This window comes from Ochotona curzoniae, unplaced genomic scaffold, assembly GCF_017591425.1.
Source record: "Ochotona curzoniae isolate NIBS_2020 unplaced genomic scaffold, NIBS_Ocur_1.0 contig_883, whole genome shotgun sequence".
In the NCBI taxonomy this organism is placed as follows: domain Eukaryota; kingdom Metazoa; phylum Chordata; class Mammalia; order Lagomorpha; family Ochotonidae; genus Ochotona; species Ochotona curzoniae.
In genome coordinates this window covers 43,240,470-43,267,985 of record NW_024466599.1, presented here as the reverse complement: position 1 = coordinate 43,267,985, position 27,516 = coordinate 43,240,470, and the positions used below count along the sequence as shown (strand labels likewise).

At 43.2% G+C, this 27,516-nt stretch overlaps 1 protein-coding gene across 3 annotated transcripts; it reads right to left on the bottom strand.

Moving 5' to 3' along the window:
- On the bottom strand, positions 1-27,516 carry FAM161A (FAM161 centrosomal protein A). 3 transcript variants are annotated; one of them, XM_040993386.1, is made up of 7 exons: positions 26,477-27,516; positions 17,298-17,530; positions 13,459-14,610; positions 12,912-13,079; positions 10,856-10,955; positions 1,027-1,181; positions 1-565 (listed from the first exon to the last, which is right to left on the bottom strand). In XM_040993386.1, exons 1-7 carry the CDS (start codon positions 26,651-26,653, stop codon positions 421-423), a joined length of 2,130 nt encoding a protein of 709 aa, XP_040849320.1. In that variant the 5' UTR covers positions 26,654-27,516; the 3' UTR covers positions 1-420. The 3 variants fall into 3 exon arrangements, with proteins under 3 accessions (XP_040849320.1, XP_040849321.1, XP_040849322.1); XM_040993387.1 differs by lacking the exon at positions 12,912-13,079; XM_040993388.1 differs by lacking the exons at positions 1-565; positions 1,027-1,181; positions 12,912-13,079 and having other exon boundaries at positions 10,508-10,955.

The window sequence follows — 27,516 nt, the reverse complement described above, 5'->3', positions numbered from 1 at the left end:
TTAGTAATTTAAAATATTTATTGATCGTGTCTTCCAGAATTTTTTTAAATGGTCAAATACCAAAAGGCCAAACCATCCTTCTGCTTTCCATGGAAAGTCACGCTTCCCCACTGGTAATAATGAAGCAATGAATATTTTAATTGGTAATCAGTTAGTGGCAGGTGGGTCTTTTCAGGAACAGAAGATCAGAATGGCAAACAGACCAAATGTTGCCATTTTAAAAAAGGAATGGGCAAAGCCTTCCTCCAAGTGGCCAAATGACCGGTGAGCCAGACTCAGCCCTCTCAGGCTACCACTGTCCTGGTTCACAGTTCTGCCCTTAGCCGAGGAGGCCCCGTGGATGTTCTCAACATCACAAATGCAGCTGTGACCGTCCTGAGGCGGCAAAGGATTACAAGGTCATGGAGAGATCTTCCTGACTCAGTGAGACTCCTCAGCAGGCTTCTCTTCTCCATTTGCTTCTTCAGCTTCAGCTTCTTCCTTGCAAGAATCCTGACTGTCAGCATCAACAGAATCATTTTCTTCCTTATTCTCTCTCTCTTCTGTGTCTCCCTCTTCATGAAGGCTAGAGGAAGAAATTTATCAATCTTTGAAAGCAAATGGGCCACTTTAAAGATTTAAAAAAAAATGCAATGAATTCCATCGTTTAGCCAGTCTTCCTCGTCTATGAGCTCCAATTTTATGAGAACTAGCTAGCTCTATAAAAGTGCCAACTGGGAAATTAAATATTCCCCTGACAACCAATTTATTTCAAACTTGAATGACTGACTCTTTCAACTTTACATGAAAGCATACTATTATTTTTGTTATTTGTATCAGCCAGAAATCTTACTCTGCAAAATACTCCATCAGCATGCCAATATTTTGAATGTCAGACACATTAACATGTCAGTATGTTTTACGACTGTTCACGTGTATTTCAACAGGAAAAAGATCTTTCTAAAGAACACTGGACAGCATGTTATGCTTGCTTGCCGATAAGAATGTTTTCAAAGGTAAACCATTCAGACAGCTTACATATGTTACCTTTCTTCATCTTCACTGAAACTTGGTGTCTCTTGACTGGTGAAGTGCTCAAGTAATTTTCTGCTTTGGCCTTTCTTTGAAACAAACTCATCAGATATTCCTAATGCTTTTAGGGTGTTGGAATAATGCTTTTCTGCTGCCAATCTTGCATTGTTCTATAGGAAAGACAAATCTTTTTAGATGAGAACAAAGACTTTAAATTTCCATTAAAACGCATCAGTTTAAAGCGCCAGTGAAAATTAAGCCGAATAGTCACAGCTGGTTGAAAATATGAATGCATGGTCTATGAAGAACAAATGCATCCTTAGCTATATACCCAAACTACATGTGAACCTTGAGGTGTGTACCAGACTGCTTAGGATATTACTGTGTGATGCTTTAGATTATAAATAGTCCAAACATTGAGCAACAGACAAATAAATAATGGCACAATAAAAAGAAACAAATGAATGAATCAGGAGTAGGCATTATGGTATGGACAGTCCCAGCTGCTGCTAGGGTAACCAGTAGCTCACATCATAGTGCCATTTTGAGTGTTGTATACTTTGCTTCCAGACCAGCTCTGATCCTGGGAGAGTAGACGATAGCTCAAGTGGCAACAGCTCAATTAGCTAATCCTTCCTTCACAAGAGGTGGAATCATTTATGGGTGGTTTGTGGTACCAGCTATTCTACTTCCCATCCAACTCCTTGCTTATGACCTTGGAAAGCAGTGAAGGATGCTTCAAAGCCGTAGGAACCAGCACCTACGTGGACGACCCAGCAGAAGCTCCTGGCTCCTGGGTTGACACTGGCTCAGCTCTGACCATTATGACCATCTGGGGAGTGAATAAGCAGATAGAAGCTCTTTCTCTATGTCTCTCCTTCTCTATAAATCTGTTTTTCCAATGAAAATAAAATCTTAAAAAAGAAAAAAGATAGTACACATACTTGAGCTGCTGTCACCTAGAAAGTGTTCTGGGTTTCCGGCTTTGGCCTGGCCCAGACCTGACTGTTGTGGGCAATTGGGGGATGAACCAGCAGATGGAAATCCTTTGCCCCCTTTTCCTACCTTTCAAATCAAATGAAAAATAAAAATCTTAAAAATAATACTGAGTAAGGGAGGTAAAGTGCAAATAAGTACAGCATGATTCATTCACATCGTTCAAAAACAGAAGTATGTTTGCAGACTGTTATAGAGGTGACAAAACTGCTAACTAAACAGGAAATGCTTCTCTCCAAAGTCAGAATGGTGGTTCTGTAAAGGGCAAAGGCAGAAGGCTGTGACCTGGGAGGGGCACCCTAGGTGCTGTGGTGCTGGCAATCTCTTTAACCTGGGTGGTAGCAGAGAGTTTTGGTCTACAATTAATTTTTACACACTACTTGGGTTTCATATGTTTTTATGACTGTACAAAGCTACTTGAAAAAAATCACCAAGAAAATATGTTCATCACTTCTCAGCCTTTTGGCTAAGATCAAGTGAAGAAGATATGTTCAGAGCTGACATTTGACCCATGCTCATTGCACTACATCTGCTTCTAACTTTCTTTTTCTTTTCTTTTTTTTTTTTATAGGAAAGTCAGATTTCACAGAGAGAAAAAGACAGAAAGATCTTTCATCTGATGGTTCACTACCCAAGTGGCCACAACGGCTGGAACTGTGCCAATTCTAAGTCAAGAGCCAGGAGCTTCTTCTGGGTCTCCCGTGTGGGTGCAGGGTCCCAAGGCTTTGGGCTGTCCTCCACTGCTCTCTCAGTCCACAAGTAGGGAGCTGGATGGGTAGTGGAGCAGCTAGGACACAAACCAGTGTCTACACAGGATCCCGGTGGATGCAAGGTGAGGACTTACCCAATAGGCCAACGTGCCAGGCCCCAAGTTTCTAAATTTTAACATTGGCCTGACCAGGCTCCAGCCACAATTGGCCTTTAGGAAGCAAATTAGAAGTTAGGAGCTCTTTCTCTGTTCCTCTGCTTCTTAAATAGATAAATAAAAGGATACACTGATGTCACATGGTCAGACATCCTTTATATATCTAATCTCTCAAACATGATAAAACCAGCAAAACTGTTATCTTCACTCTGTGACAGAAGTGAGGTAGGTTTAAACCTCTGGAATGTTATCTTCTGGCACCAGGATCTGTTAAGAGTCACGATGAGGGCCCGGTGTGATAGCCTAGTGGCTAAATCTTTGCCTTACATCCACCTAGATCCCATATGATTGCCAGTTCAAGTTCAGCTGCTCTACTTCCCTTCCAGCTCCCTGCTTGTGGCCTGGAAAGCAGTAGAGAACAGCCTAAAACCTTGGGACCCTGCACCCACGTGGGAGACCCAGAAGAGGCTCCTGGTTCCTGGCTTCAGATTGGCTCAGGTATGGCCATTGTGGCCACTTTAAGAGTGAACTGACAGACAGCCTAGCCCAACCCTATTAATGAATCTGAACTAGCATAGTGCTAAGTATTGTCTTCTGAATCTTCAACCAAATCAAGGTGAGAGACTGACCTTGTTCCAATGTACCATTAGAACTCTCTGAGGGAAAGGGCATGGGAGAACACCCATTCTAACTCCTATATTTCACCAATAAGCAAACTATGGTCCTATTTTAGAAGTTAAGTGGTTTGGGGCCCAGTACGATAGCCTAGTGGCTAAAGTCCTCGCCTTGAATGTGCCAGGATCCCATATGGGTACCAGTTCATGTCCCAGCAGCCTCATTTCCCATTCAGCTTCCTGCTTGTGGCCTGGGAAAGCAGTAAACATAGGCCCAAGGCCTAGGGACTCTGCACCTGCGTGAGAGACTTGGAAGAAACTCCTGGCTTTAGATTGGCTCAGGTCCAGACACTGTGACTTGGGGAGTGAATCAGTGAATGGAAGATCTTTCTGTCTCTCCTCCTTTCTATATATCTGACTTTCCAATAAAAATAAATCTTTAGCAAAGAAAAAAAAAAAAGTGGTTTGTTTCAAGTCACAAAGCTACTGAGTACACGGCCAAGTCTCGACTCTTTACTGGCTCCTTCTACCCCATCATGCTGCTCTCTCCAAGTGGCAGTGGTGGTGGTTGTCTAGGAGTCTGCAGGGACCTCTGCCTGTTTCTGGCAATTCAGTTGTCAGCTACTTCATCCAGAGATGTCAGCACAATAAGGGACCATGGAGCATGGCGTTCATCAGGGGAAATCTAATAGCAAAGACTGGTGGTAGCAGACAAAGGTATCATCTGGGCATCTGGGCATTTTCTGACACTGTGGGAAAGAGAAAAAGCAGCACCCAAACTGCTGCTGCTAAAAGGGATCTATTATGAATAACAATTTCAGAAAAGAGATTAAAACTGAATCCATAGACTGTGAACACCAATAGACAAGGCCCAAAGGCTGCACAGAAGAATAAAGAAATCTCAAACCTGACTCTGTATGCATTAAGAACAGTGTGTTTTGGTTTAAGCAAATTAGATATAAAAAAGATTAAAAAGACCCTAATCAAGGCTAGTGATAGTAAGCCTGCATCTGCATTTGCTTTGAAATTCAATTTAACATTTACCCAGTTAGTAGGCCCTGGGATTTCTAAGAAACAGAACAATATGGTTTGTTTGGTAATGAATCCTCAACATATTCTGTTGGGAATAAACTTAACAGCTGTGAGGCTGCAATTAACTCTTATAAATGGGCAAGGCATAAAGCTGCAAGTGACTTTATTATATAACAACTATTAATTAGCAATAACGGTCACAGCAAAATAGGCTGGCAAAAAAAATAAGAGCACTAATTTATGCTAAAACCAAAACAATGATGAATCACTGTCTCAGCCATTCTGTACACAGAATTATCTTTTTAATACCTTTCATCAAGGTGGATAATGTGTAACTACTCCTAGTTGGAACAAATAATCCACCATACAAAAGGACTATGGAGTATGAATTACAAGGAACAATTAAAACAACTACATCCATGCCATTGCTTCTACTACAGAATAAAAATATTGATGATTTTTTTTTCAACACTGATACATCAAGGAATATGGTACAAAGAAATCTTCATAATAGGAACATAGAGTCAAATAACTCTAACAACCTTCCTATGAGCTTATTTCTTATTTCTTTTTCCAGGTATCTTTACAGCATCATGAAAAAATATAAAACCTAGGTAGAATAGAAATTATAAATCAATACTCATGTGGCTATCACCCAGGTTATAAACAGCATTATTTTGCCACCACCAAATATTTTTTTGGCGGGGAGAAAGCACTATTTTTTCCCAGAAACTAAAATAAGTAACAAAAAGAAGTTTGCCTATAAATCAATGCCCTAGTTTGAGGGAAACATTATTATTATTTTATTATTTTGCAACTGGAAGTTTAGTTTGTAGTAATTCTTTCAAGTATTCATGTATTTAGCAACTACTGAAAACCTTAAAGCTTATTTTGTGACAAGCTCTCATGGGAAGTATGCAGTATAAGAGGAGAGATAAGTGTTTTAAGTGAAGGAAACAGTAAACGCAAGGAAAGAAGGAATATTAGCTATGAAATTGACTTATGTCCCCTACCCTCTTCAGCCTCTTCCTATCACCATTCCAGCCTCAGCTTTTATAAATCAGTTGTTTTATATCATATAAGCTTCTCTATTCTGATGAAAGCATTATCTATGCAGCAATCCAATTCTGTATGCATTGTATGTCTAATAAATAATATTCAAGTTATTAGTCATTTAACAAGAGGCTTATAGAACTCATTAAAATTATGCCCTTCTTTTAAGTGAGTATACTTTTGCTTACTGCATCTTTCTACATAAAAGTTAACTCTGAAAAAAAAACTAATCTGTTTTCAATATATTAAATTTCCTTTTTAAAAATCATTAAATTTGAGACCAGAGGGTGAGAAAGAGAGTGAATATTCATACTAGTTTATTCCCCACATACCTTTAACATCTAGGGCTCACCCAGGGCAAAGCAGGGAGGAGGGAATTTAATCCAGGTTTCCCATGTGGCTGGCAGGGACCTGAGAATTTGGGATTGTCAACTGCCTCCTTAGGGCCTGCATCGAGAGCAAGATGGGACAGGAGCCTGAACCAGGAATGAAACCCAGGTATTATTTGATGTTGGTTATGAGTATCTCAAGTGGTACCTTAACTGCCAGGCTAACAGCCTATCCCCAAATGGATTTAATTTCATATAGATTGTTTTGTCATAGTTTCTTACATGCCTAGAAATGTTGGTCATTCATAACATGACAAAACTGCTTATTAATGCTGGACCTTGTCACTAGTATGTTAGCGCAGCGCTTTCACCCTGGCCCACACCCACAGTGAGCACGGAAGGTCATTATCTGGCTGACATAATGAAAGTCATTCAGAACAAGTTCAAATAATGCCTGTTAAAGCGGCCACTGTGGAGCCCAGCACGGTGACCTAGCGGCTGAAGTCCTCACCTTGAGTGCACCAATATCCCATATGGCGCTGGTTCTAATCCCAGTTGCTCTGCTTCTCATCCAGCTCCCTGCTTGTGGCCTGGAAAGGCAGTCGAGGACGGACCAAAACCTTGGGACCCTGCACCCACATCAGAGACCTGGAGGAAGTTCCTGAATCCTGGCTTCAGATTGGCGCAGCACCAGCCATTGTGGTCACTTGGGGAGTGAATCATCCGGAAGATCTTCCTCTCTGTCTCTCTTCCTCTCTGTATATCTGCCTTTCCAATAAAAATAAATTAAATCTTTAATACAAATGTGGCCACTGTGTCAGACATTGTTTTAGGTGCCAGGTACTAGAAGCACAATGATTTTAGTCCCCCCCTATTTAAAATTAATTACCTAGAAGGAAGGAGAGACTTATCCAGATAATTTGCACAGCTTGTTGCAAGAGCAGTATACCAGCTGGTCAAAGAGCACAGAGAAGGACACTTAAGCCAAACCTTAAGAAGCAAGGCTTCACATTTGGGGCTACCAGTGTGGCATGGTGTGTCATGCCTCTTCCTGCGATGCAGGATCCCGTAAGGGTGCCAGTTCATGTCTCAGCTACAACACTTCTGATCTAGCTCCCAGCTTGTGGCCTGGGAAAGCAGCAAAGGATGCCCCTGCACCTATGTGGGAGCCTGGGAAGAAGCTCTTGAATCTCATCTTTAGACCAGCTCAGCTCTGGCCATTGCAGACATAAGGAGAACGAACCAGTGAATGGAAGATCTCTCTCTGTGTCTCTCTATCTCCCTTTTTGTAAGTTGGACTTTCATTTAGGAAATAAATGTTAAAACCAAAACACTTCACTTTTGACACTAGGGTCTGCTGATAGTCTAGGATGGTCTAAAAGAATAAGTGGGCTTCAACAAAGTAAAAAAGCAACCCACAGAGTGGGAGAAGATCTTTGCACACGATATAGGCGATAGGGGGCTAATTTCCAGGATATACAAAGAACTTCAAAACAACCAAAAAACCAAAACAAACAAGCCACTCAAGAAATGGGCAAGGGAAATGGGCAAACATTTCACAAAGGAACAAGTCCAAATGGCAAACAAACATATGAAAAAATGTTCCAGCTCCCTAGCAATAAGGGAAATCCAAATTAAAACATCGATGAGGTACCACCTAACACCAGTAAGATTGGCCCACATAAACAAGAACACCAACGACGCTTGCTGGCGAGGATGCGGGGAAAAGGGAACCCTACTCCACTGCTGGTGGAGCTGCAAATTGGTACAGCCTTTATGGAAATCAGTCTGGAGAACACTCAAACAACTCGGAATCTGCATGCCATATGACCCAGCAATAGCACTCCTAGGAATATATCCAAAACACCTGTTTTACGACAAACCAACATGCATCCCTATGTTCATTGCAGCACAATCAGTAATTGCAAAAACATGGAAGCAACCGAAATGCCCATCAGCAGAAGATTGGATAAGAAAGCTTTGGTTCATCTACTCCATGGAATACTACTCAGCTATTAAAAAAAACAAAATGCAGTTCTTTGTGGCTAAATGGGCACAACTGGAAATTATAATGCTAAGGGAAATGAGTGAATCCCAAAAGATTAGATACCACATGTTCGCCTTGATTTAACCTGTAATTTTTTGTTTGGTTGTTTGTTATTTTTTGAACCTGTCATTGATACTGTCTCAACCCAGATGTTTCGAAGAATGGAACTTGCATTATTCTTAACATATTGTTTACCCATTACTACGTCAATTAATTCCATAATGTTGTATATTGATACTGAGGCCTTGTTGGGGCTTTTAACTGACCGGATCTTTACTCTGTTAGACCTATCTTCAGACCATAGAAGGTCTCCCCAGGAGGCCACTGAACTTATCTGGACAATAAGACGCTGAACTTTATGCTAGGCATGTGTTTGCAAGCAATGAATCTCAACTGAACTTGAACTATGGTTATGCAGCAAGGTGGAGGAATCCACCATGGGGGGAGGGGTATGGGGAGGGGTGGGGGGAATCCCCAGCGCCTATAAAACTGTACTACATAATACAGTGTAAGCAACAATAAAAAAAAAAAAAAAAAAAAAAAAAGAATAAGTGGGCTAGAGAAGAGGGCAATGGCAGACAGACTGAAGACGTTCACATGGACCATGGGAAGTCTGTACACCCTGCTAGGACCCATGGACTTACCTTCTGGGAGGGAGCAGGACCTCTTACAATTAAGTACTGGGAACAGATCAACTTGGGACTTCAATCTCAGTTCTACCATCTGCTAAGTCTACACTTTAAACTTATTAACCTTCTTTGAACTTTACGTATAACCTGGCAGACAAGACCTACCCTGAAACATTGTTTAGAGAAGTTAATGACAAGACCATTTGATATCACTCACTGAAAATGGTAATCACTGAGAATGGATGACTGCCCATTTATCAAGGAGTATTAGCTGCCTACCCAGGGAGAATGTTGTGGCACTGGAACAGGGATGGCAGAATGGAGTAACAACAGAAAGCTTCAAACGGAGGAAAGCAGCAGCAATTGTCAAACCATTCCTAACAATGCACACAGGAAGTGACAGTTTCACCAGCAGGGATGAGGGAGGGCAGATCCAGAGATTACTTAAGAAGAAATTATAAATCTCTAACCAACTGAACAGCGAGGTAGTGTAGGGCTCACTAACGTGAACCATACTCCCAAATAAAACAGAGAATCAAGAAAAGCACTTAGCTGGGGGGAAAAGAACGTGAGATGCAGATTGGAAATGTGATTAGAGGTTAGCAGTAAAAGATATGATAAACCCGCAGTTTACAAACACACACAACTTCTTTAAGCCAAAAGTCACTCTATACTATATAATGCAGGACAGCTTAAAGTGATTTTTTTCCCCTCAGAACTAACATGTTAAAAGAAGAAAAAAAAATCCACGCCATGAAATGAAACACATTGCCTTAAATTTATATCCAATTAATTAAATTAAAAGGAAATGTAGGGCCTGGCGCGGTGGCACAGTGGTTAAAGGTCCTCGCCTTGCATGCCCGGGATCCCATATGGGCGCCGGTTCTAATCCCGGCAGCCCCGCTTCCCTTCCAGCTCCCTGCCTGTGGCCTGGGAAAGCAGCAGAGGACGGCCCAAAGCTTTGGGAACCTGCACCCACGTGGGAGACCCGGAAGAGTCTCCTGGCTTCGGATCGGCATAGTATCGGCCCGTTGCGCTCACTTGGGGAGTGAATCATCGGATGGAAGATCTTCCTCTCTGTCTCTCCTCTCTGTATATCCGCCTTTCCAATGAAAAAATAATAAAAATAAATCTTTAAAAAAAAAAATGTGGATTTCTTTCAAAAAAAAAAAAAAAAACAAGGGAAATGTAACTCTGAAAGACTAATGTATGTATTCATCCACAACACACACCTGGAGTCCTCAGTGAGTCCCTGACAGGTACAAGAACAGTCCGGCCACTCCTGTGTCTCCGGCCGGTCCCCTGCTGCCTGCTGACCAACCATAACAGCCTGACAGCCACAGCTCAGCACCTGTGGCTTCCAGGGATTTTGTCTACTGTTGCTAAGTCATGGCCCTCTTAAGAACCCCTCCCTTTGAGTCCAGCCCGATGGCTCTGGGACTAAATCCTGGCTTTGCATGCCCAGGATTTCATACGAGCTCTGGTTTACATCCCGGCTGCTCTGCTTCCCATCCAGCTCCCTGCTTGAGGCCTGGGAAAGCAGTCGAGGACGGCCCAAAACCTTGGGACCCTGCACCTGTGTGGGAGACCTGGAAGAGCTCAGGCCTTTTCGGCTACTCAGGGAGTGGACAGGCAGATGGAAGATCTTTGTCTCTCCTCTCTGTAAAACTGATCTGCTTTTCCAATTTAAAAAAATTAAGTTTAAAACAAAGCAAAACATAAAACTCCAAAACTCCTCCCTGAAGGGGCAAAGAGGACCTAAAATTATAGAGATTAAACAACTGAGTGTATATTTAGTAGCATCAGTGTTCTCTCCCCATGAGTTTATCTTTCCTGTTGGAAAGGAAGTCCTTTTAGTAGTTACACAGAAAAGTGAATTATAGACTCAAAAAAGAAAAAACCCTCAGAAATAAATCTGAATCAATCAGCCATTTTGTTTCACTTTTTAATTCTTCAGTGAATTTCAAACTGTATTATAACACCTCACCTGAATATTTAACCAAGATGGTACTGAAGAAGACAAGCCCTTAAAAATAGGTTGTGAAATGAGTATTTTGAGAATCATTGGGTTAGCAGCATGTTCTTTATCAGGCTTTTATGTAGCTTGTCAACAAGGTCCAGTGATTATATTTTAAGCAAAACTACTCACTTGGCTGATTTGATGAATGATATGCATCTTCAACACACAGGAAAAATGGTAAGTTAAGAAGCTAAAGATGTTAATTTAAAAAAAGGGGAGTGGGTGCTGACAGTAGCTCTTAAATTCCAACAAACACAACCTGAGCAACTCTTTCAAACAGTAGTGGCCTCGTTTTTAATTTCTCTTCTCTTTCTTCTAGTTCTTGTCGATATTGTCTCATTCTTTCTTTTTCACTCTTTCTAAAAACAAATAAAAGGAATGGAATTGTAAAAAAAAAAAAAGTCATCTCAGAAAACATGTAACATCAAGCTTAGATGACAAATCAGAATTTATGAGCACAGTTTGCAGTTCACCTCAGTTCTTTTTTCTAGACTGGCCAACTGTCACAAGAGGCAGAGTCAAAACCCCAGGCTCTGGGAACACACATTTCAGGCCCCAGAACAGCATGGGTATTCTGACTTCTGAAATCCTCACACTGTACTATCCCAAAGGGCTTCAAACCAGGCTCAAGAGTTGGACCAGTGCTCTCTCATTTGTTAAGTATGCAAAAACAGTTTAAATTAGAGGTCTTCTCTTCAAGGGATTTCTTCTGAAAACAAGACCTGGCCCTTATTTTTTACCTTACACAGGATCGTCTACAGGTTGTTGTCAAAGTTAATTAAATGGGACTATTCAGACAAGAAAGGGGATTAGAGGGATAGAATACACAGAGGAAAAAGAACGAAAACACATACATTTACTGTAAATATAGTTAATCCTTGGACAAGATCCTATTAAATAATGCTATTTTCTATATGTAAGATATAATAACACTACCCAGACCATAAGATTTTGTGAACTTGAAAAAATACAGTTTAAAAAGATGCTTATTATATACAAGTTGGTACTATAAAAAAGCTTGTTTACTTCCTAAGAGTAAATGGTATATTGTCAAGGAATTTTTGCTAAGATTCATTAAATCAATCTTCTCCTAAATTATAAAGGAGTAGTTATTATAATTTAAAAATATAGGTACATATAAAGTATACATATATATCTTTTTATAAATCAGATTATAAATAAATCATTTCACTTACCTGGTTTTGGGGGGAGATAGTTTCCTAAACATGAGCATGTTAATGGCAACACCTGGAACACTGGCTTTCAAACTCTGTACTGCTGATTCTACTGCTCGGTGAAGCGATTCTAGGGGGTTCCATTAATCCCCTCCATCAAAACAAATTAAAATGTGACACATGCTACTAATCATTAACACAGGTAGCATCACAGAGCTGATGCTGATTAACTCAGTGTGTCAATTGGTGCTCTCAGATTTTATGCATAATTTCAGACAAAGCTCTGTAACATGTTTATTGAAAAATATCCTGAGGTTACAAGATAAGTGTTAGAAAAGAGTTTCCATCTGTGTGAATCAGAATTTTTCACAAAACTGCGTTGTACCATCAAAAATAATACAGAAAAATACTAGATGCTGACATAAGATCATGACCACCTACAATGGCCACTAAAGATGTTTCTGTTCATGATTCTCACCATGAAGGTGTATATACAACGGTACATCTAAAAATTTGAGAAGACAGAATTAGAAGCTAAGTCTGGGCCCTGCGCCTTACCCTGGTGGCTAAATCTCTTGCATGCGCTGGGATTCCATGTGTGCATTGGTTGCTGTCCTGGTGGCCCTGCTTCCCATCCTGCTCCCTGCTGTGGCCTAGGGAAAGCATTGGACCACGGCCCAAAGCCTTAGGACCTTGCACACATGTGGAAGACACAGAAGAAGCTCCTGGCTTTGGGTTAGCTCAGCCATGCCCGTTGCAGCCACTTGGGGAACGAACCAGTGGAGGGGAGATCTTTCTGTCTCTCCTTTTCTGTGAATGTAATTTTGCAATAAAAATAAATAAATCATTTTTAAAAGAAGTTAAGTCTATTTCGGTGCCAAAAAAAGAAAATAATTGAGATCCACACATAAATTTTTCATCATACTCATGTTCCACTGACCTTTTGAAGCTCCTTCACAATGAAGTGCCTCTGTGTGTGTGTGTGTGTGTGTGTGCGTGCGAGCGTTGGGTATAAGTAACTGACAAAAGCCTGAACATATAAACAGACACGAGAATCACTCTCAATCTCTTTAAATCTTGGGATTCACTTTTGAAGTTTGAAAACCAGTGTTCTGGAGGCTTAAGATTCTTTCATGATACCTGAGGTACGTAAGTCTGGATTTAGACATTTGAGCTAAACTTTGATGGGAGTCATAAGCCTTAGCCCGGGTAGTCAGGAGTTTCTGCATTTCTTTCATTCTTTCCTTCTGTTTAGTTAGGATCCGATTTCTCTCTTCTTCCAACATTTTCTTTTCCTCAAGTGATCTCCTGAGGGCAACAAACTAAGGCTTAATTCACTTTAAGCCAAGAAGAATGCTGTTTATCAAAGATTTATAATCCTGAGGTTGAGAAAAGGCAACCTTTTGAGAAGATCTGACTTGTGAAACTGGAAATCAAACAAAGGTTGACTGCTTCATTTTCTATCCCCCCAAATTCATAAAACAGAAAATCTATTCATTTCTTACAATACCCTCTGCCAACATTATACATTATGGAGTAAAAATAGCTTACAGATATTACATATATATCTTAGCATTTGTTAGCATCTTGAAATTCAACAATATAAGGGTTTCTTACTTCTTTTACAGAGCTATAGACACTGGCTCTGTAACCATGAGCCTGCCACTACTGCATTCTAGTTATTTACCTGATGGCTTCGCCTCGTCTTCTGGAAGCCACTGTGGGCGTTGGAGGGTTGCATTTACAAGGCCTCGGCTTTGAACTCACACTTCTTACTTGTGACTTACGTCTTGGGGACAGATATGGCCAAGGTGCCTCTTTCAAGTTTTCTTTATCTGCTTTAATGTCCGCCAAGACCTCCTCTCTGTTAATAGTGCTGGAGGATGGACGAGCATCAAATTGTTCAAAGTCTGTCAGGAGTTTTGAGTCCCTGTGCTCTGAGGGGTGTGCCTGGTACCTCTCAGCAGAGTCTTCGAAATCAGGAGGCTGGCTCCTTGCCTTGGGCTTGTACTTCAACTTCACAGACAGGTCTGGATGCCTGGGGCTCCTGAACCGCTTGTAAGCTGACTTCCGAGGCAGGGGAGATGAATTCTGTAGGCTCTCCTGGGCTTTCAGCTGTACCTTGAAGTTTTTATGGTGATCTTCTTCCTTTGATTTGTCGCTATTCATGGAACCATAAATAGATCGGGGTACTGGTCTGGCTTTAAATCTATATGTCTTCTTTTTAGACTTAAAGTAATCTCTCAGCTGCTTGTCCCGGGCCACCTGCTTCTGCTCCTCTCTTGCCATAAACTTAAAGGGTTTTTGAGAAGCCAAGAGAGCAGTTTTACTCTTCTCTTTTATGTTCCTCTTCCGTTCTTCATTTTGCTTCATGAGGTCATGATAAAGGGGCAGAAAGACAGACTCAGGGACTGGATTGGCCCGGAATGTCGTCTTAAACTCCTTCTCTTCTTCTTCCTTTTTGAGAAGTGTCTGCATCATTTCGATGTCTGACTTAGATTTCAGGGTCTCTTTTCTCTTCTGCTCTCTAATCGTCATTTGAAAAGGCTCAGGTACTGTAATCCTTGGCACCCATTCTTTGGGTTTCCTCTTTGGCTTTCCAACTACTGGAAAGTCAGCGTCTTCACCCCGAATATAATCTTGAACACGGAAGCTTGTCCACATGTTGTTGATGAGCTCCCTAGCATAGGACATCGCTCTGGTTTTCCCTGGATAGTCTGTTTCTAGATTGGGCAACTCCTCTTCAGAAGAAGATGTACAGGAAGAAGAGCGGCCTAAATCTGGCTCTGAAACCGATGCCACTATGGAGACAGGGTGACAGTAGTTCTCCGACACAGACCTAAGTGAGGGAAAAGATCAGGTCACAGCTTCAGTTGGATGTGTCCGTGTATAAAAACAAAGAAGGTTTGCTAAGATCAGGACATCGTCAGAAGAAGAATTAGTCAAAGCCTAGTAAAATGTACCATTTTTATTTGGAAAAGAACTAGGAGGCACCTGCAAATTTATCTGATTCAACTCTCTCATTTTACAGGAGAGGAATCTGAGACAGTAGACACTTCATCTAACTCCTATTAGATTCTCCATGTTATTGAGAATCAGCATTCTAACAACACATACCTAATCTCATCAATCCCTTGCTTTAGACCTTTTAATGATTCCTCATTGCTACAATAATAAGGTGTAAGAGCAGGGATTTGGCCTATCAGTTAAGATGCAAACTTAGACACCCCCAAAATGCCAGAAACACATCCCACACGGGATTACCTAGATTCAACTCCTGGCTTCTCTCCTCAAGCCAGCTTCCCACTAATTGGGTTCTTGCTATCCATGCAGGAGACCCAGGCTGAATATCCAGTTGGTCAGCTGCCTCAAGCATTTGGGGAATCAACCAAAGGAGAGTACCCTCTTTCACTTTGCCTGCTTCTCTAATCAATGAAAATTAAAAAAAAAAAAAAAAAAAAAAAAGCAAAGTCGAGACTATAAAGCCCTTGAAGACCAGCCCCTGGGTGGAGTGGGGTGGCACTGTAGTGTGACAAGTAAGCCAGTGAATGTGATGCTGGCATCCTATGTGGGTACTACTTCAAGTCTCTCTCTCCCTAATTCTGCCTTTCAAACAAGTACATACATCTCTCTTAAAAAAAAAAAATCCTAGTGCCTGCCTATTTTTCAGTCTTATCCCTGGCTACTCCCTAACCCCAGTCGGCATTCTAAGGTCAAATCCAACAGTTATGTGAAGTGCTCACAAACGCCCTGGTTTCTCATGCCGCTGTGCCTTCGCACACATGGTTCCTGTCGCCGAGAAGGTAAACCCCTGCCTCCCATAAGCTGCAGCAAAGACGGGAGATTTTTGTGGAAAATCCTCACTTTCACCAACTTATTGGCATGATCACCTGCTTCTCTTCTATTTCTGGAACATTCTGTAACATCATCTGTAATGTAATTCTGGGTTCTTATCCCATCTATAAGCTCCTAAAGAACATTGTGTTTGGCATGCAGTGCTGCACACTGGCCTGGAAGAAGTAAAGGACTTGCCTTAAGCTGCAAAGCAAGAGATTCACAGTAGAAACGGCCTTGAAATTACAGCCTACTTTGAAAATGGAAACTAGACATGTCTCCTAGAACTTTTTGTAATGTATCTTTAATGATTCTTGCTAATCCAAATATTATACAGCATTTTTAAAATTAAACCTAGGGGTTTGAATTGTAACACCAGGGGCCTATGATACCATCATCATATATGGGTACAAATTTGTGTTCTGACTTCTAGACTTCCTATACATTTCCCTGCAAATGGCCTGAGAAAGCAGCAAAACATGGCTCCAGTACTTGAACTGGCATGTGGGAGATTTAGCTGAAGCTCCTGGCTTCTGATTTAAGCCTGGCCCAGATCTGGCTATTAAAGCCATTTAGGGAGTAAACCAGCATACGGAAGATTTCTCTCTCTCTCTCTTTCTCCTTTTCCCTCTCCTTACCTAGCTTTCTTTGCAATGGTAACTTCCAAATAAATGTATAAAAACAATTTAAATATTTGTCATTTAAAATGTCCTTAGTCCCAGTGCAATGGCCTAGTGCCTAAAGTTCTTGCCTTGCATGCGCAAGGATCCCATATGGGCACTGGTTCTTGTCCTGGCTGCTCACTTCCCATCCAGCTCCCTGCTTATGGCCTGAGAAATTAGCGGAGGATGGCCTTTGGCCTTAGGACCCTTGTACACACATGGGAAACCAGAGAAAAGCTCCTGGTTCCTGGCTTTAGTTTGGCACAGTTCCAGTTATTGCAGCCATTTGGGGTTGAACCAGTGTATGGAAGATTTTTCTGTCTGTTCCTTCTTATCTCTGTAAATCTGCCTTTCCAATACAAATATACAAATCTTAAAGGAAAGAAAGGAAGAGAAAGAAAGGGAAAGGAAAGGAAGACTGGCCCAAACTAAACATTTTGATATCTATGCCCAAAGGTCACTAGTGGTGAGTCTGAAAGAAAAACAAACCAGACGGTCCTCAAAGCAAGAGGTTATCTTACAAGTTGGCAAATTGTCAAATATTTTACATAAATCCCATTTCTGTGTACCATTATGAATGTAAAGACAGGCCCGGTGCCGTGGCCTAGAGGCTAAAGTCCTCACTCACCTTGAATGTGCCAGGATCCCATATGGGTGCTGGTTCTAATCCCGGTGGCCCCACCTCCCATCCAGCTTCCTGCTTATGGGCCAGGAAAGCAGTCAAGGACGGCTCAAAGCCTTGGGACCCTGCACCCGCGTGGGAGATCCAGAAGAGGTTCCGGGCTCCTGGCTTTGGATTGGCTCAGCTCCAGTCATTGTGGCTGTTTGGGGAGTGAATCTTCGGATGGAAGATCTACCTCTCTGTCTCTCCTCTCTGTATATTTGACTTTGCAATAAATAAATAAATAAATAAATCTTTAAAAAAAATGCAAAGAGATGGCTGAGAAAATACTGTGAGATAACATTGTCCCACACCTTTAAGTACACATTGCTTTTGACACTCCACAAATAACACCAGACATACACTTACCTAGAAGAGACACTGGGAACATTTTCCCTGACAACCACTGGCTGAACTTCCTTTAAATTTAATTTATTGTGGTACATTTTCTCTAATTTTGCCATAGTTTCTATGTGGGCAGCCTTCAGTTCTTCTAGTTTCTTGAAATATTCTTGATTAGAGTGGTAAACATCAGAAAAGTTCACAAAGTCTTCATAGTTCATATGATCAGCCATGCCAGAATAGTTGGTGTTGAGATCAGCCTGGTGGTGGAAAAAACTAGTTACATAACACTAGAAAGTTAAATATAAATTCAGTTGACCTTGATTCAAATGTTGTTCCCTTTTCTTAGGATTTCTTTCTTGGGGGTCAGTGTGATGGTTCAAAAGCCTAATCTGAGCCTGCAAGCACTGATATCCCATACGGACACCAATTCCTGTCCTGCCTTTTCCACTTCCTATCCAGCTGTTTATGGTCTTGGAAAGCAGTAGAGGATGGCCCAAAGCCTTGGCATTCTGCACCCGCGTGGGAAACCTGGAAGAAGGTTGTGACTCCAGGCTACAAATCGGTTCATCTGTGGCCATGTGAATAGTGAACCAGCAGATGGAATATTTCTCTCTGTCTCTCCGTCTCTCTGTAAACCTGCCTTTCCAATAAGAATAAACAAATAATAATAATAATAATAAAGATTCATTCCTTTATTTGAAAGGCAGAGTTACAGAGAGAGGGAGGGGAAACAGACCTTTCATCTGCTGCTTGACTCCTCAGTTGGCTTAAATCAAGAGCCAGGAACTCCATCGAAGTCTTGTATGAGCATGGCAGAGGCCATGCACTTGAGCCATTTTCTACTGCTTTCCCAGGAGCAATAGCAGGGAGCACAATCAGAAGTGAAGTAGCCGGGCCCGGTGGCATGGCCTAGCGGCTTAAGTCCTCGCTTTGAACGTGCCAGGATCCCATTTGGGCACCGGTTCTAATCCTGGCAGCTCCACTTCCTTTTCAGCTCCCTGCTTGTGGCCTGGGAAAGCAGTCAAGGACGGCCCAAAGCTTTGGGACCCTGTGCCTGTGTGGGATACCCAGAAGAAGTTCCTAGATCCTGGCTTCGCATCGGCATAGCATGGGCCGTTGCACTCACTTGGGGAGTGAATCTTCGGATGGAAGATCTTCCTCTCTGTCTCTCCTCCTCTCTGTATATCTGACTTTCCAATAAATAAATAAATTAAAAAAAAAAGAAGAAGTGAAGTAGCCAAGACTCAAACTAGTGCTCACATAGGATGTCAGTGTTGGTGGCAGCTTAACATACTGTAGCACAATGTTGTTCCCCAAACACTGTTCCTTAAAGGGTCTAGCTAATGAGGTTATTGGGTACTTGTGGGATACATATTATCCCTTAGTGATATTATAAGGAGAAAAGACAATGAGATCAGACTGCTAAGAAACAAATACTACCTAATCCATATTTTTCGATTAATTTATTTTATTTGAAAGATTTACAGAAAGAAGGAAAGGCAAAGAGAAAATTCTACCATCCACTGGTTCACTCCCTAACTGGCCACAACGGCTGGAGCTGAGCTGATCTAGAACCAGAATCCTGGAGCTTCTTCCATGTCTTCCACATGGGTGCAGGGTCCCAAGGCTTTGGACCATCCTCAACTGCCTTCCCAGGCCACAAGCAGGAAATTGAATGGGAAGTGAGCAGCAAGAACATGAACCAGTGCCAATATTGGATTCCGGCACATGCAAGGCAAGAATTTTAGCCATTAGGCTACTGCACCAGGCATACCCAATCCATTTTTTAAGATTGTTAGATTCAATGATCAGCAGCACCCAAAAAGGTATTTATTTATTTATTTATTTTAGTATTTATTTATTTTTATTGGAAAGCCAGATTTACAGCGAGAAGGAGAGACAAAGAGAAAGATCTTCCATCTGCTGGTTTACTACCCAAATGGCCGTAATGGCTGGAATTGAGCTGATCCAAAGTCAGGAGCCAGGAGCTTCTTCCAGGTCTCCCATGTGGGCACAAAGTGCCAAGGCTTTGGGCTGCCCTTCACTGCTTTCCAAAGGCCACCAGCAGAGAACTGAATGGGAAGTAAGCAGCCAAGACACGAACCAGTGACCATATGGGATCCTGGTGCTTTGCAAGGGGAGGATTAACCAATTGAGCCATTTCATCTCCCCTTCCCAACCAAAAAAAAAAAGCATTTTAATCCATTATGCTCACCTAATTATATGATAGAACTGATCCACCCATCACAAAGAATCTCTGTAAGGAGACTTCTCTGCATTTTAAGTTTGAAGTGAGGTGATGTGGAACCCTGGCCCTTCTGCTGGGAAGCCAGCCACTGTGCCTTTGCCTGAGCCAGCTCCAGCAGCATGGCTTCAAGGGAGACCAACTGGAAATAAGGCAAGGAAATGAGGGCAGACAATGGTCTCAGTGGCTCTCAAGGAGCTGGCAGTAGGGTGAGACCTTAGATCAGAGTAAGAGACCATGGGAGCAGAGCCAAGGGGCTCTCCATCACAGTCACTCCAGCAGGTAAACAAGAGTTATAGCTTCATGAGTGACAAGGTCTCTGGAGTAAGAACAACCAGGGCAGGGGGCACGTGGTAGCAGGATTTAGCATACAAGTCATGTATGGAAGGATCTACCTGGAATTTTTCCCTCACTCCTTTTCAGCGCTTTTAATTGAAGCAACTATGAAAATAAAACACCATTTTCTTCATAAATATAAAAATTGTTTCACGTTCTCAGTAAAGAAACAGTTGAAATTATTGATGAGATGATGCATAAAAAGACTGCAGAGCCTAGTTTTAAATTTAGCATATTGCCTGGAACAGACGCAAAATGAAAAAAAGCCCATTTGCTATAGAAAATTATGGATCCAACCTGATAAGACTAGAAAATAAATCTGTTCAACTTTTCCCAGCATCAAACGCATGAGTCAATTATAAGAAATGCTTACAGATAAGGTATGCTTTTAATGGACTAAAAATAGGGCAAAGAGGCTAGTGTTGTGCCACTTGGGGCAACAAAGAAAACAAAACAAAAACAAGTTCTTAAAATCAGGACAGAGATGACAGAGAGGCAGGCACTCGCTACCAAGAAACCTAGGGATCAGAGAACTGTTTGATGTGTGCCAAGCAACCCAAGAAACGTCTCCGCTCTCTTCTTTGAGTATAGGTATTATTTCCATTTGAGAGGCAGAGAGACAGAGAGACTGAGTACAAGGGTCCCCCTACCCTTCACTTTCCCTAGCACACTGCTAACACTGGCTTCAACTTTTCTGGTCAACTGGACTCACAACGATTTACCTAAACTAGAAGAATGGCTAGCAAATGACTTTCAATTCTAATTTCTTCTTTGATCATTTTCACAAAGAAAATATTTAGTTTATCAAATCATAATGCATGAGCATTATTTTCCTGGGAACCTTAAATAGCATTCTTTCCCTTTAATTGTTTGGCTTTTTGTGGAACACTGCAAAATGCAGCCACAGGCTTAGAGGATAATCTCCCACAGACTGGCTTGACCCATTTGGATAAGGAATCCTTCCAGCCCCTGTGGCGTCACAGGTGATCAACCCCCATAAACAGTGCTCTATATTGTAGTCTGCCTAGTGTCACCAGCAGTTCTGCCACTTTTTACTTAAAACACTGCTTTTCACTGGAAAGGATTTGTAAGAAAAGAAGCACAGTCACACACACACTAACAGGAGTAAACTTCTACTAAATGGAAAAAAAAAAAAGTAAAAGCTAGTGGCAGTGTTAGATTCGTTGACACGTGTGAAGGAGCAAATCAACTGAGTATAGGAAAAATATGGATTGCTTTTATTCAAGGGAACTCCATCCACAGGCTTTCCTTCTTGTAATGGAAAGACAGACGTTAAGAAGGGAGCTACAGAGGAACAGAAAAAGCCAGGAAGAAACGTGCAAGGGAATTTTAAACCCTCTTGACACGGAAGCTGAAGCAGGGGACGCTTCAGTCCTTATTTAGTGAGGAATATTGGCTGTTGTCTGTCATTGGTGCAGCAGTGGCTCCACTGCCTCAAGGGCATGCCGGATTTCTGCTGTCCCTTCCAAGTTCCAGCCTGAGGTCAGGGTGGCATACATGGCTCAAAGCAAGTTCCGCCCTCCTCTGGTAACTGTGGCAACCATCAGGCAGAACTATCTTCATACTGCATACTATGCTATCATATATTAAAATATTATGTAGCAGGGGCCAGCACTATGGTAGAGCAGGTAAGGCCAACTGTAGTGCCAGCATCATTTACCAGCACGAGTTCAAATCCTAGCTGCTCCACTTCAAATCTAGCTCCCTGCAAATGCGCCTGAAAAAGCAGTGCGAAATGGCCTAAGTGCTTGAGCCCCTGAACCCTGTGGGAGATCCAGAAGAAGCTCCTGGCTTTGGGACAAAACAACTCCAGTCACTGTAGCCATCTGGGGAGAGTGAAACAGCAGATCTCGGGGTGTGTGTGTGTGTGTGTCTCCCTCCACATTCCCTGTTACTCTGTCTTTCAAACAAATAAATCTTCCAAAAAATGTATTATATACACAGGAGGTAGAAACACAACCAGATGGACAGAATACATATAAATTCCAAATAATGGCTACCACTGGGGAGGCTTGGAACCTTGGTTTTTTTTTTTCTGGAGGGAAAGGTTTTAAGACAGGCAAAGCTTCACACCTAACATCTGATACTTCAGAAGGACATTTTCACGCATTATTGAAATGAGACTTAAAAAAAAAATGAGGGCCAGCACAATGGCTCAACTGGCTAATCCTCCACCTTCATATGCCAAAGTCCCATCTGGGCGCTGATTCATGTCTCAACTGTTCCTTTTCCCATCTATCTCCCTGCTTGTGGCCTGGGAAGGCAGTAGAAATTGGCTCAAAGCCTTGGGATCCTGCACCTGCGTGGGAGACCCTGAAAAAGTTACTGCCTGCTGGCTTCAGATTGGTTCAGCTTCGGCCACTGCAGTCTTTGGGGAATGAACTAGCAGATAGAAGATCTTTTTGTCTCTCCTTCTGTCTATAGATCTGCCTTTCCAACAAAAATAAAGACATTTAAAAAAAAAGAATAAAAAAAGAAAATGAATAGGGTTAGCACCGTGGCATAACAGGTTAAGCTTCTGCCAGAGGTGCAGGCACAATATATGGACATCAGTTTAAGTAAGTCCTGCATGCTCCACTTCAAGCCAGCTCCTTGCTGGTGTACTTGAGAAAGCAGCAGAAGATGGCCCAAGTCCTTGGGTCCCTGCACACATGTGGGAGTTCCAGAAGAAGCTCCTGGCTCCTGGCTTCGGACTGGCTCACTCTAGGCATGATGGCCATTTGGGGAGTGAACCAGTGGATGAAGTATACTCTAATTCTACATTTGTAATAAAAATTAAATAAAATAATTTTTAAGGAATGGTTTGCGGGCCCAATGCAGTGGCCTAGTGGCTAAAGTCTTTGCCTTGAACATGCTGGGATTTCATATGGGCACCAGTTCTAATCCTGGCGGTCCCGCTTCCCATCCAGCAATCTGCTTGTAGCCTGGGAAAGCAGTCCAGGGTGGCACAAAACCTTGGGACGTTACACACACGTGGGAAACCTGGAAGAGGCTCTGGGCTCTGGAAGAGGACTGGTGCATCTCCAGCTGTTGCAGCCGCTTGGGGAGTATATCAACAGATGGAAGATTTTCCTTCTATCTTAATATCTGACTTTCCAATAAACATAAAATAAATCTTAAAAAAAAAAAAAAAAAAACAGGGCCCTGCGTGATGGAGCAGTGGTTAAGGTCCTCGCCTTGCATGCCCAGGATCCCATATGGGCGCCGGTTCTAATCCCGGCAGCCCAGCTTCCCTTCCAGCTCCCTGCCTGTGGCCTGGGAAAGCAGTCGAGGACAGCCCAAAGCTTTGGGACCCTGCACCCACGTGGGAGACCCAGAAGAGGCTCCTGGCTTTGGATCGGCGTAGCATCGGCCGTTGTGCTCACTTGGGGAGTGAATCATTGGACGGAAGACCTTCCTCTCTGTCTGTCTTCTCTGTATATCCGCCTTTCCAATAAAAATAAAATAAATCTAAAAAAAAAGAAAAACCAAAAAAAAACAGAAACTAGGACAGATGCTGTGGTGCAATGTGGATTAATCTGTTGCCAGCAGTGCTGACATCCTAAATGAGTTCAAGTTTTAGCTGCTCAATTTTTTTTTTAAGATTTATTTATTTATATTGCAAAGTCAGATATATAGAGAGGAGGGGAGACAGGAAGATCTTCCATCCAATGATTCACTCCCCAAGTAACCACAACAGTCAGTGTTGCGCCAACCTGAAGTCAGTAGCCAGGAGCTTCTTCTGGGCCATTCAAGGCGAGTACTTTAGCCACTAGGCCACCGCACCAGACCCAGCTGCTCAATTTCTGATCTAACTGCCTGCTGATGAACTGGGAAAGCAACAAAAGATGATTTAAGTATCTGGGCCCCTGCACCCAAATGAGAGCTCCTGGCAGTGGCCCAGGCCAGCTCTAGTGGTTGTGGCCATTTGCAGATGAATCAGTGGGTGAAAGATCTATCTCTCTGACATTCTCTGTAATTCTGTCTTTCAAATAGGAAGGAGGGAAGGAAGGAACAGAGGGAGGGGAAAGAAAGGAAAAGAAAACAGAACCCACGAGAAGGCAGTTCCCTCAATTTGCCACTCAGAATACTGTCTTTGATTGCCTCCTCTTCCCTCCCTCCTGTTTGAGGGATGAACCTGGCCACTGGGAAAAACCACATGTGGGTGGCCTGACCTTGGAGTGCATGTATCATTACTGGGTCTCTTCAGTTGCTGATAGCTGTGCAGTGGACAGCATTGCCAGACGCACACAGGCGCCATGACAACCAGCTCCTCTAGGCTGTACAAACTGATCCCTCCTAAAGTAGTAACCCTAGTACAGACCTCAGTTTAACAGGGCACTCTGCAAGTATTACTGCCACTACAGAAACAACTGACTTCCCTTATAATTTATAAACTAAGTTATAATTTCATCTTAGGGCAAGTTGCTCAAATGGAAGTCTGGCTGGCAGTTTTGTGTATATGTGTTTATTATTATTATTATTATTATTATTATTTTGGAAAGTGAGATATACAGAGAGAAGGAGAGACAGAGAGGAAGATCTTCCATCTGAAGATTCACTCCTCAAGTGACAGCAATGGCCTTAGCTGAGCCACTCCAAAGTCAGGAGCTAGGAACTTCCTCCAGGTCTCCAACGCAGGTGCAGGGTCCCAAGGATTTGGGCCATCCTTGACTGCTTTCCCAGGCCACAGGCAGGGGACTGGATGGGAAGTGGGACTGCTGGGACACGAACCGGTGCCCATATAGGATCCCGACGTGTGCAAGGTGAGGATTTTGCCTCTAGCCTACTGCACCAGGCCCCGGTAATTGTTTTTAATTTAGGGGTGGGTACCTGGCATGGTGGTAAGATGATGCCTGCATCTCATGTTAGAGGGTCTAAGTTTAAGTCCTGACTCTGCCTTTAACTCCAGCATCCTGGTAATACACACCCAAAGAGGCAGCAGGTGATAGCTGAGCTAGTGTTTGTGTCCCTGTTACCCTGCATGGAAGATCCAGCAGGAGTTCCCCACTCCTGGCATCAGACTGGCACGGCCCTATCTATTGCAGGCTTTGGGGAGAAGTGAACTAAGATATAGAGGATCCCTCTTTGTCTCCTGGCCTTTTACATAAATAAGCTGAAAAAAAATTAACTAGTGTTGGGCCCAGCGCAGTGGCGCAAGTGGTTAAGGTTCTCGCCTTGCATGCCCAGGATCCCATATGGGCGCCGGTTCTATCCCGGCAGCCCCGCTTCCCTTCCAGCTCCCTGCCTGTGGCCCGGGAAAGCAGTCAAGGATGGCCCAAAGCTTTGGGACCCTGCACCTGCATGGGAGACCCAGAAGAGGCTCCTGGCTTCAGATCGGCACAGCATCGGCCGTTGTGCTGATTTGGGGAGTGAATCATTGGACGAAAGATCTTCCTCTCTGTCTCTCCTCTCTGTATATCCGCCTTTCCAATAAAAAAATAATAAAAATAAATCTTTAAAAAAATTTTAACTAGTGTTATTTGATATAAATTGTGCTTTTTATATGATATCCATTTGCTACATGGATGTCAGTTACATGAGCCAGATGAAACAGGAAAAGGACTGTAACTGTAGTGTTTGAGATTTAAGGCAATTCTGTTTCAACACCACCTAGCAAATGGCACTAATTTGGAACTCCAAATCCTTTCCTTCGAAAGATTCTTTCTCCATTACTGTGCCTTGCTTACCCGCTGCAAACTGTGTGGGGAGTAGCTTTGTAACAAGCAATGCTGACCCTGGTTCATGGTCAGGGTCTCAAGCTGCCTTACTTAGGATAAACAGGATTTATTACTCTGTGGATGAAATACTGGTCACAAAAAGCACAGCTACAGAGTTATTCATTACCAGCTTCAGTGTAAAGAGAATTCCAAAATAGGCCATGACTTTTATCAGCCCAGAGCCATAATGCTTTGCTTTCAAGAGGCTCTGTACGCATTAAAGAACTTTAACTGGAGTAAGAGGAGTATATCTGCAGATTGCTAGTTTCAGTTGAAGGTGTCATTGTTTTTGTGCCAGAAGAGCAGAGAGTGGACTCTGCCTTCCACGTGATGGACTGGTGGGCAGGATACACTTGGCTCTGAGAACTGCTGTCTAGCTTCCCTCTGAAGTCACCTAGCAAACACAGGGACCGCTCTGGCTGCTAATTTGTATGTGTGTCTTTAAATACCCATCTTAGGAATAGTAAGCAAGACTGTAAGGTGACAATACACTTGACAGCACAGCTAGTTTACCTGAGTTTCTCTAGGGATTGCCTACTATGGGATATATATCAATTTTCCCCATTAAACAAAGGAACAACAAAGGATACCAAACATCCATTCCCCAACAGATACTAAACAGTAGGGAATAAAATTCTGTAGTTTGCACTCTCTAGAAATGAAGTAACATAAATACTCTCCAAGAAATTTTTACAGTAAGCTCTTCGATGAAAATTAAGACCTTCCAACGTCTCCGTCTTTAGTATTTTCCGTGGCGGCACAAGAAGGAAGTGGCCCAGAATCACCAGTAGCGAGGATCTGCACGTGGTACTGAGTTTTCCCCCGGCCACCAACCTGGGGGCGGCCAGGGCCACCCCTCCAGCCCGCACCCAGACCCGTCCGCTGTCTTGCCCCTGCATTACCGCCGCCCGCTCAGGCCGCACAACTTGGTCGTCGTCTTCATCCTCCAAGGCCGCTGCCGCCACAGCATTCAAGGGTGCTGCACGTTCGTAGTGGGCGACCCGCGCTCCGGTGTTGGGATTGACCGGGAGGTGGAAACTGGCGGCCGCAAGCCTCGCCACTGGGTGCGAGGCGGCCATCACCCACCTCCGAGGCCGAAGCGCCAGCGCTGGCCCGGGGCGGGGAAGCCGGCGCGGGGCCCGGCGACCTGAAGGCTCCCTGCTTATGGCGGGCGGTTACCAGGGGCGCGGTAACTACGGACGCTACAGGGGCCGCGAGGGATCAAAACATTCAAAATCCTCACAAACAGCCTGGGCCCCTAATCCAGCACGTAACTGGATAATAAGGTCTCTGCTGCATTTAAAGCTGCGAGATGATAAGGGCACCTCTTCCCTTCGTCAGGGTCGAACCACGTAAACGGATGTTGCAGCGTTATAATAACAAAACAACCCGATTTGTGAGGAAAAGAATGCATTTTTAATGACTGGAATACTAGGTGACGAGGAGATAATGGCGGAGGCGAGCAGAGGTTTATTGTGGCGACCTGTGAGGATTTCCGCGCTTTGCATCCCGCTTTCCAACATGGCTGCCTCAGGGAGGAGATTTACCCTTAGAGGGAGCAGGAATCAGCCAATCAGAAAGAGGCTGCTAGTTGTCATGCGCGACTTTCTTTGCCCTGACCAATAAAAACCCAGCGTGGGAGGGGCGGGGCGCCCGGTGTGGCCGAAGTGACGGTGTTCGTGAAGCGGGCGGTTTTAGATTTGAATTCCCGGATGAAAGCGCTGGCGTTCCCTACCGTGACTACGGACAAACCTCCGGGTTCCCGGCGCCACTGGACTCCTGAGGCGCCTTCCCGCCACCACGCAAATGACAAGTGCAGTGCAGTCCAGTCTGAATCAAAACTCTGAAAGGAAGAAATGGTCATTAAACTGAAAACCTATGTCCCAGCTTCCCCAGCATTGTAAATTATCCAGATACATGGAATTAACAACCTGGACGCCCT

Excerpts from the sequence above, each read along its gene's own strand:
- FAM161A (XM_040993386.1), bottom strand. The coding sequence starts at position 26,653 with ATGGCCGCCTCGCACCCAGTGGCGAGGCTTGCGGCCGCCAGTTTCCAC. Across the intron at positions 17,531-26,476 it reads TGCGGCCTGAGCGGGCGGCG|GCTGATCTCAACACCAACTA; the intron begins GTAATGCAGGGG and ends TTCCACCACCAG. Across the intron at positions 566-1,026 it reads TTCAGTGAAGATGAAGAAAG|CCTTCATGAAGAGGGAGACA; the intron begins GTAACATATGTA and ends TTCTTCCTCTAG.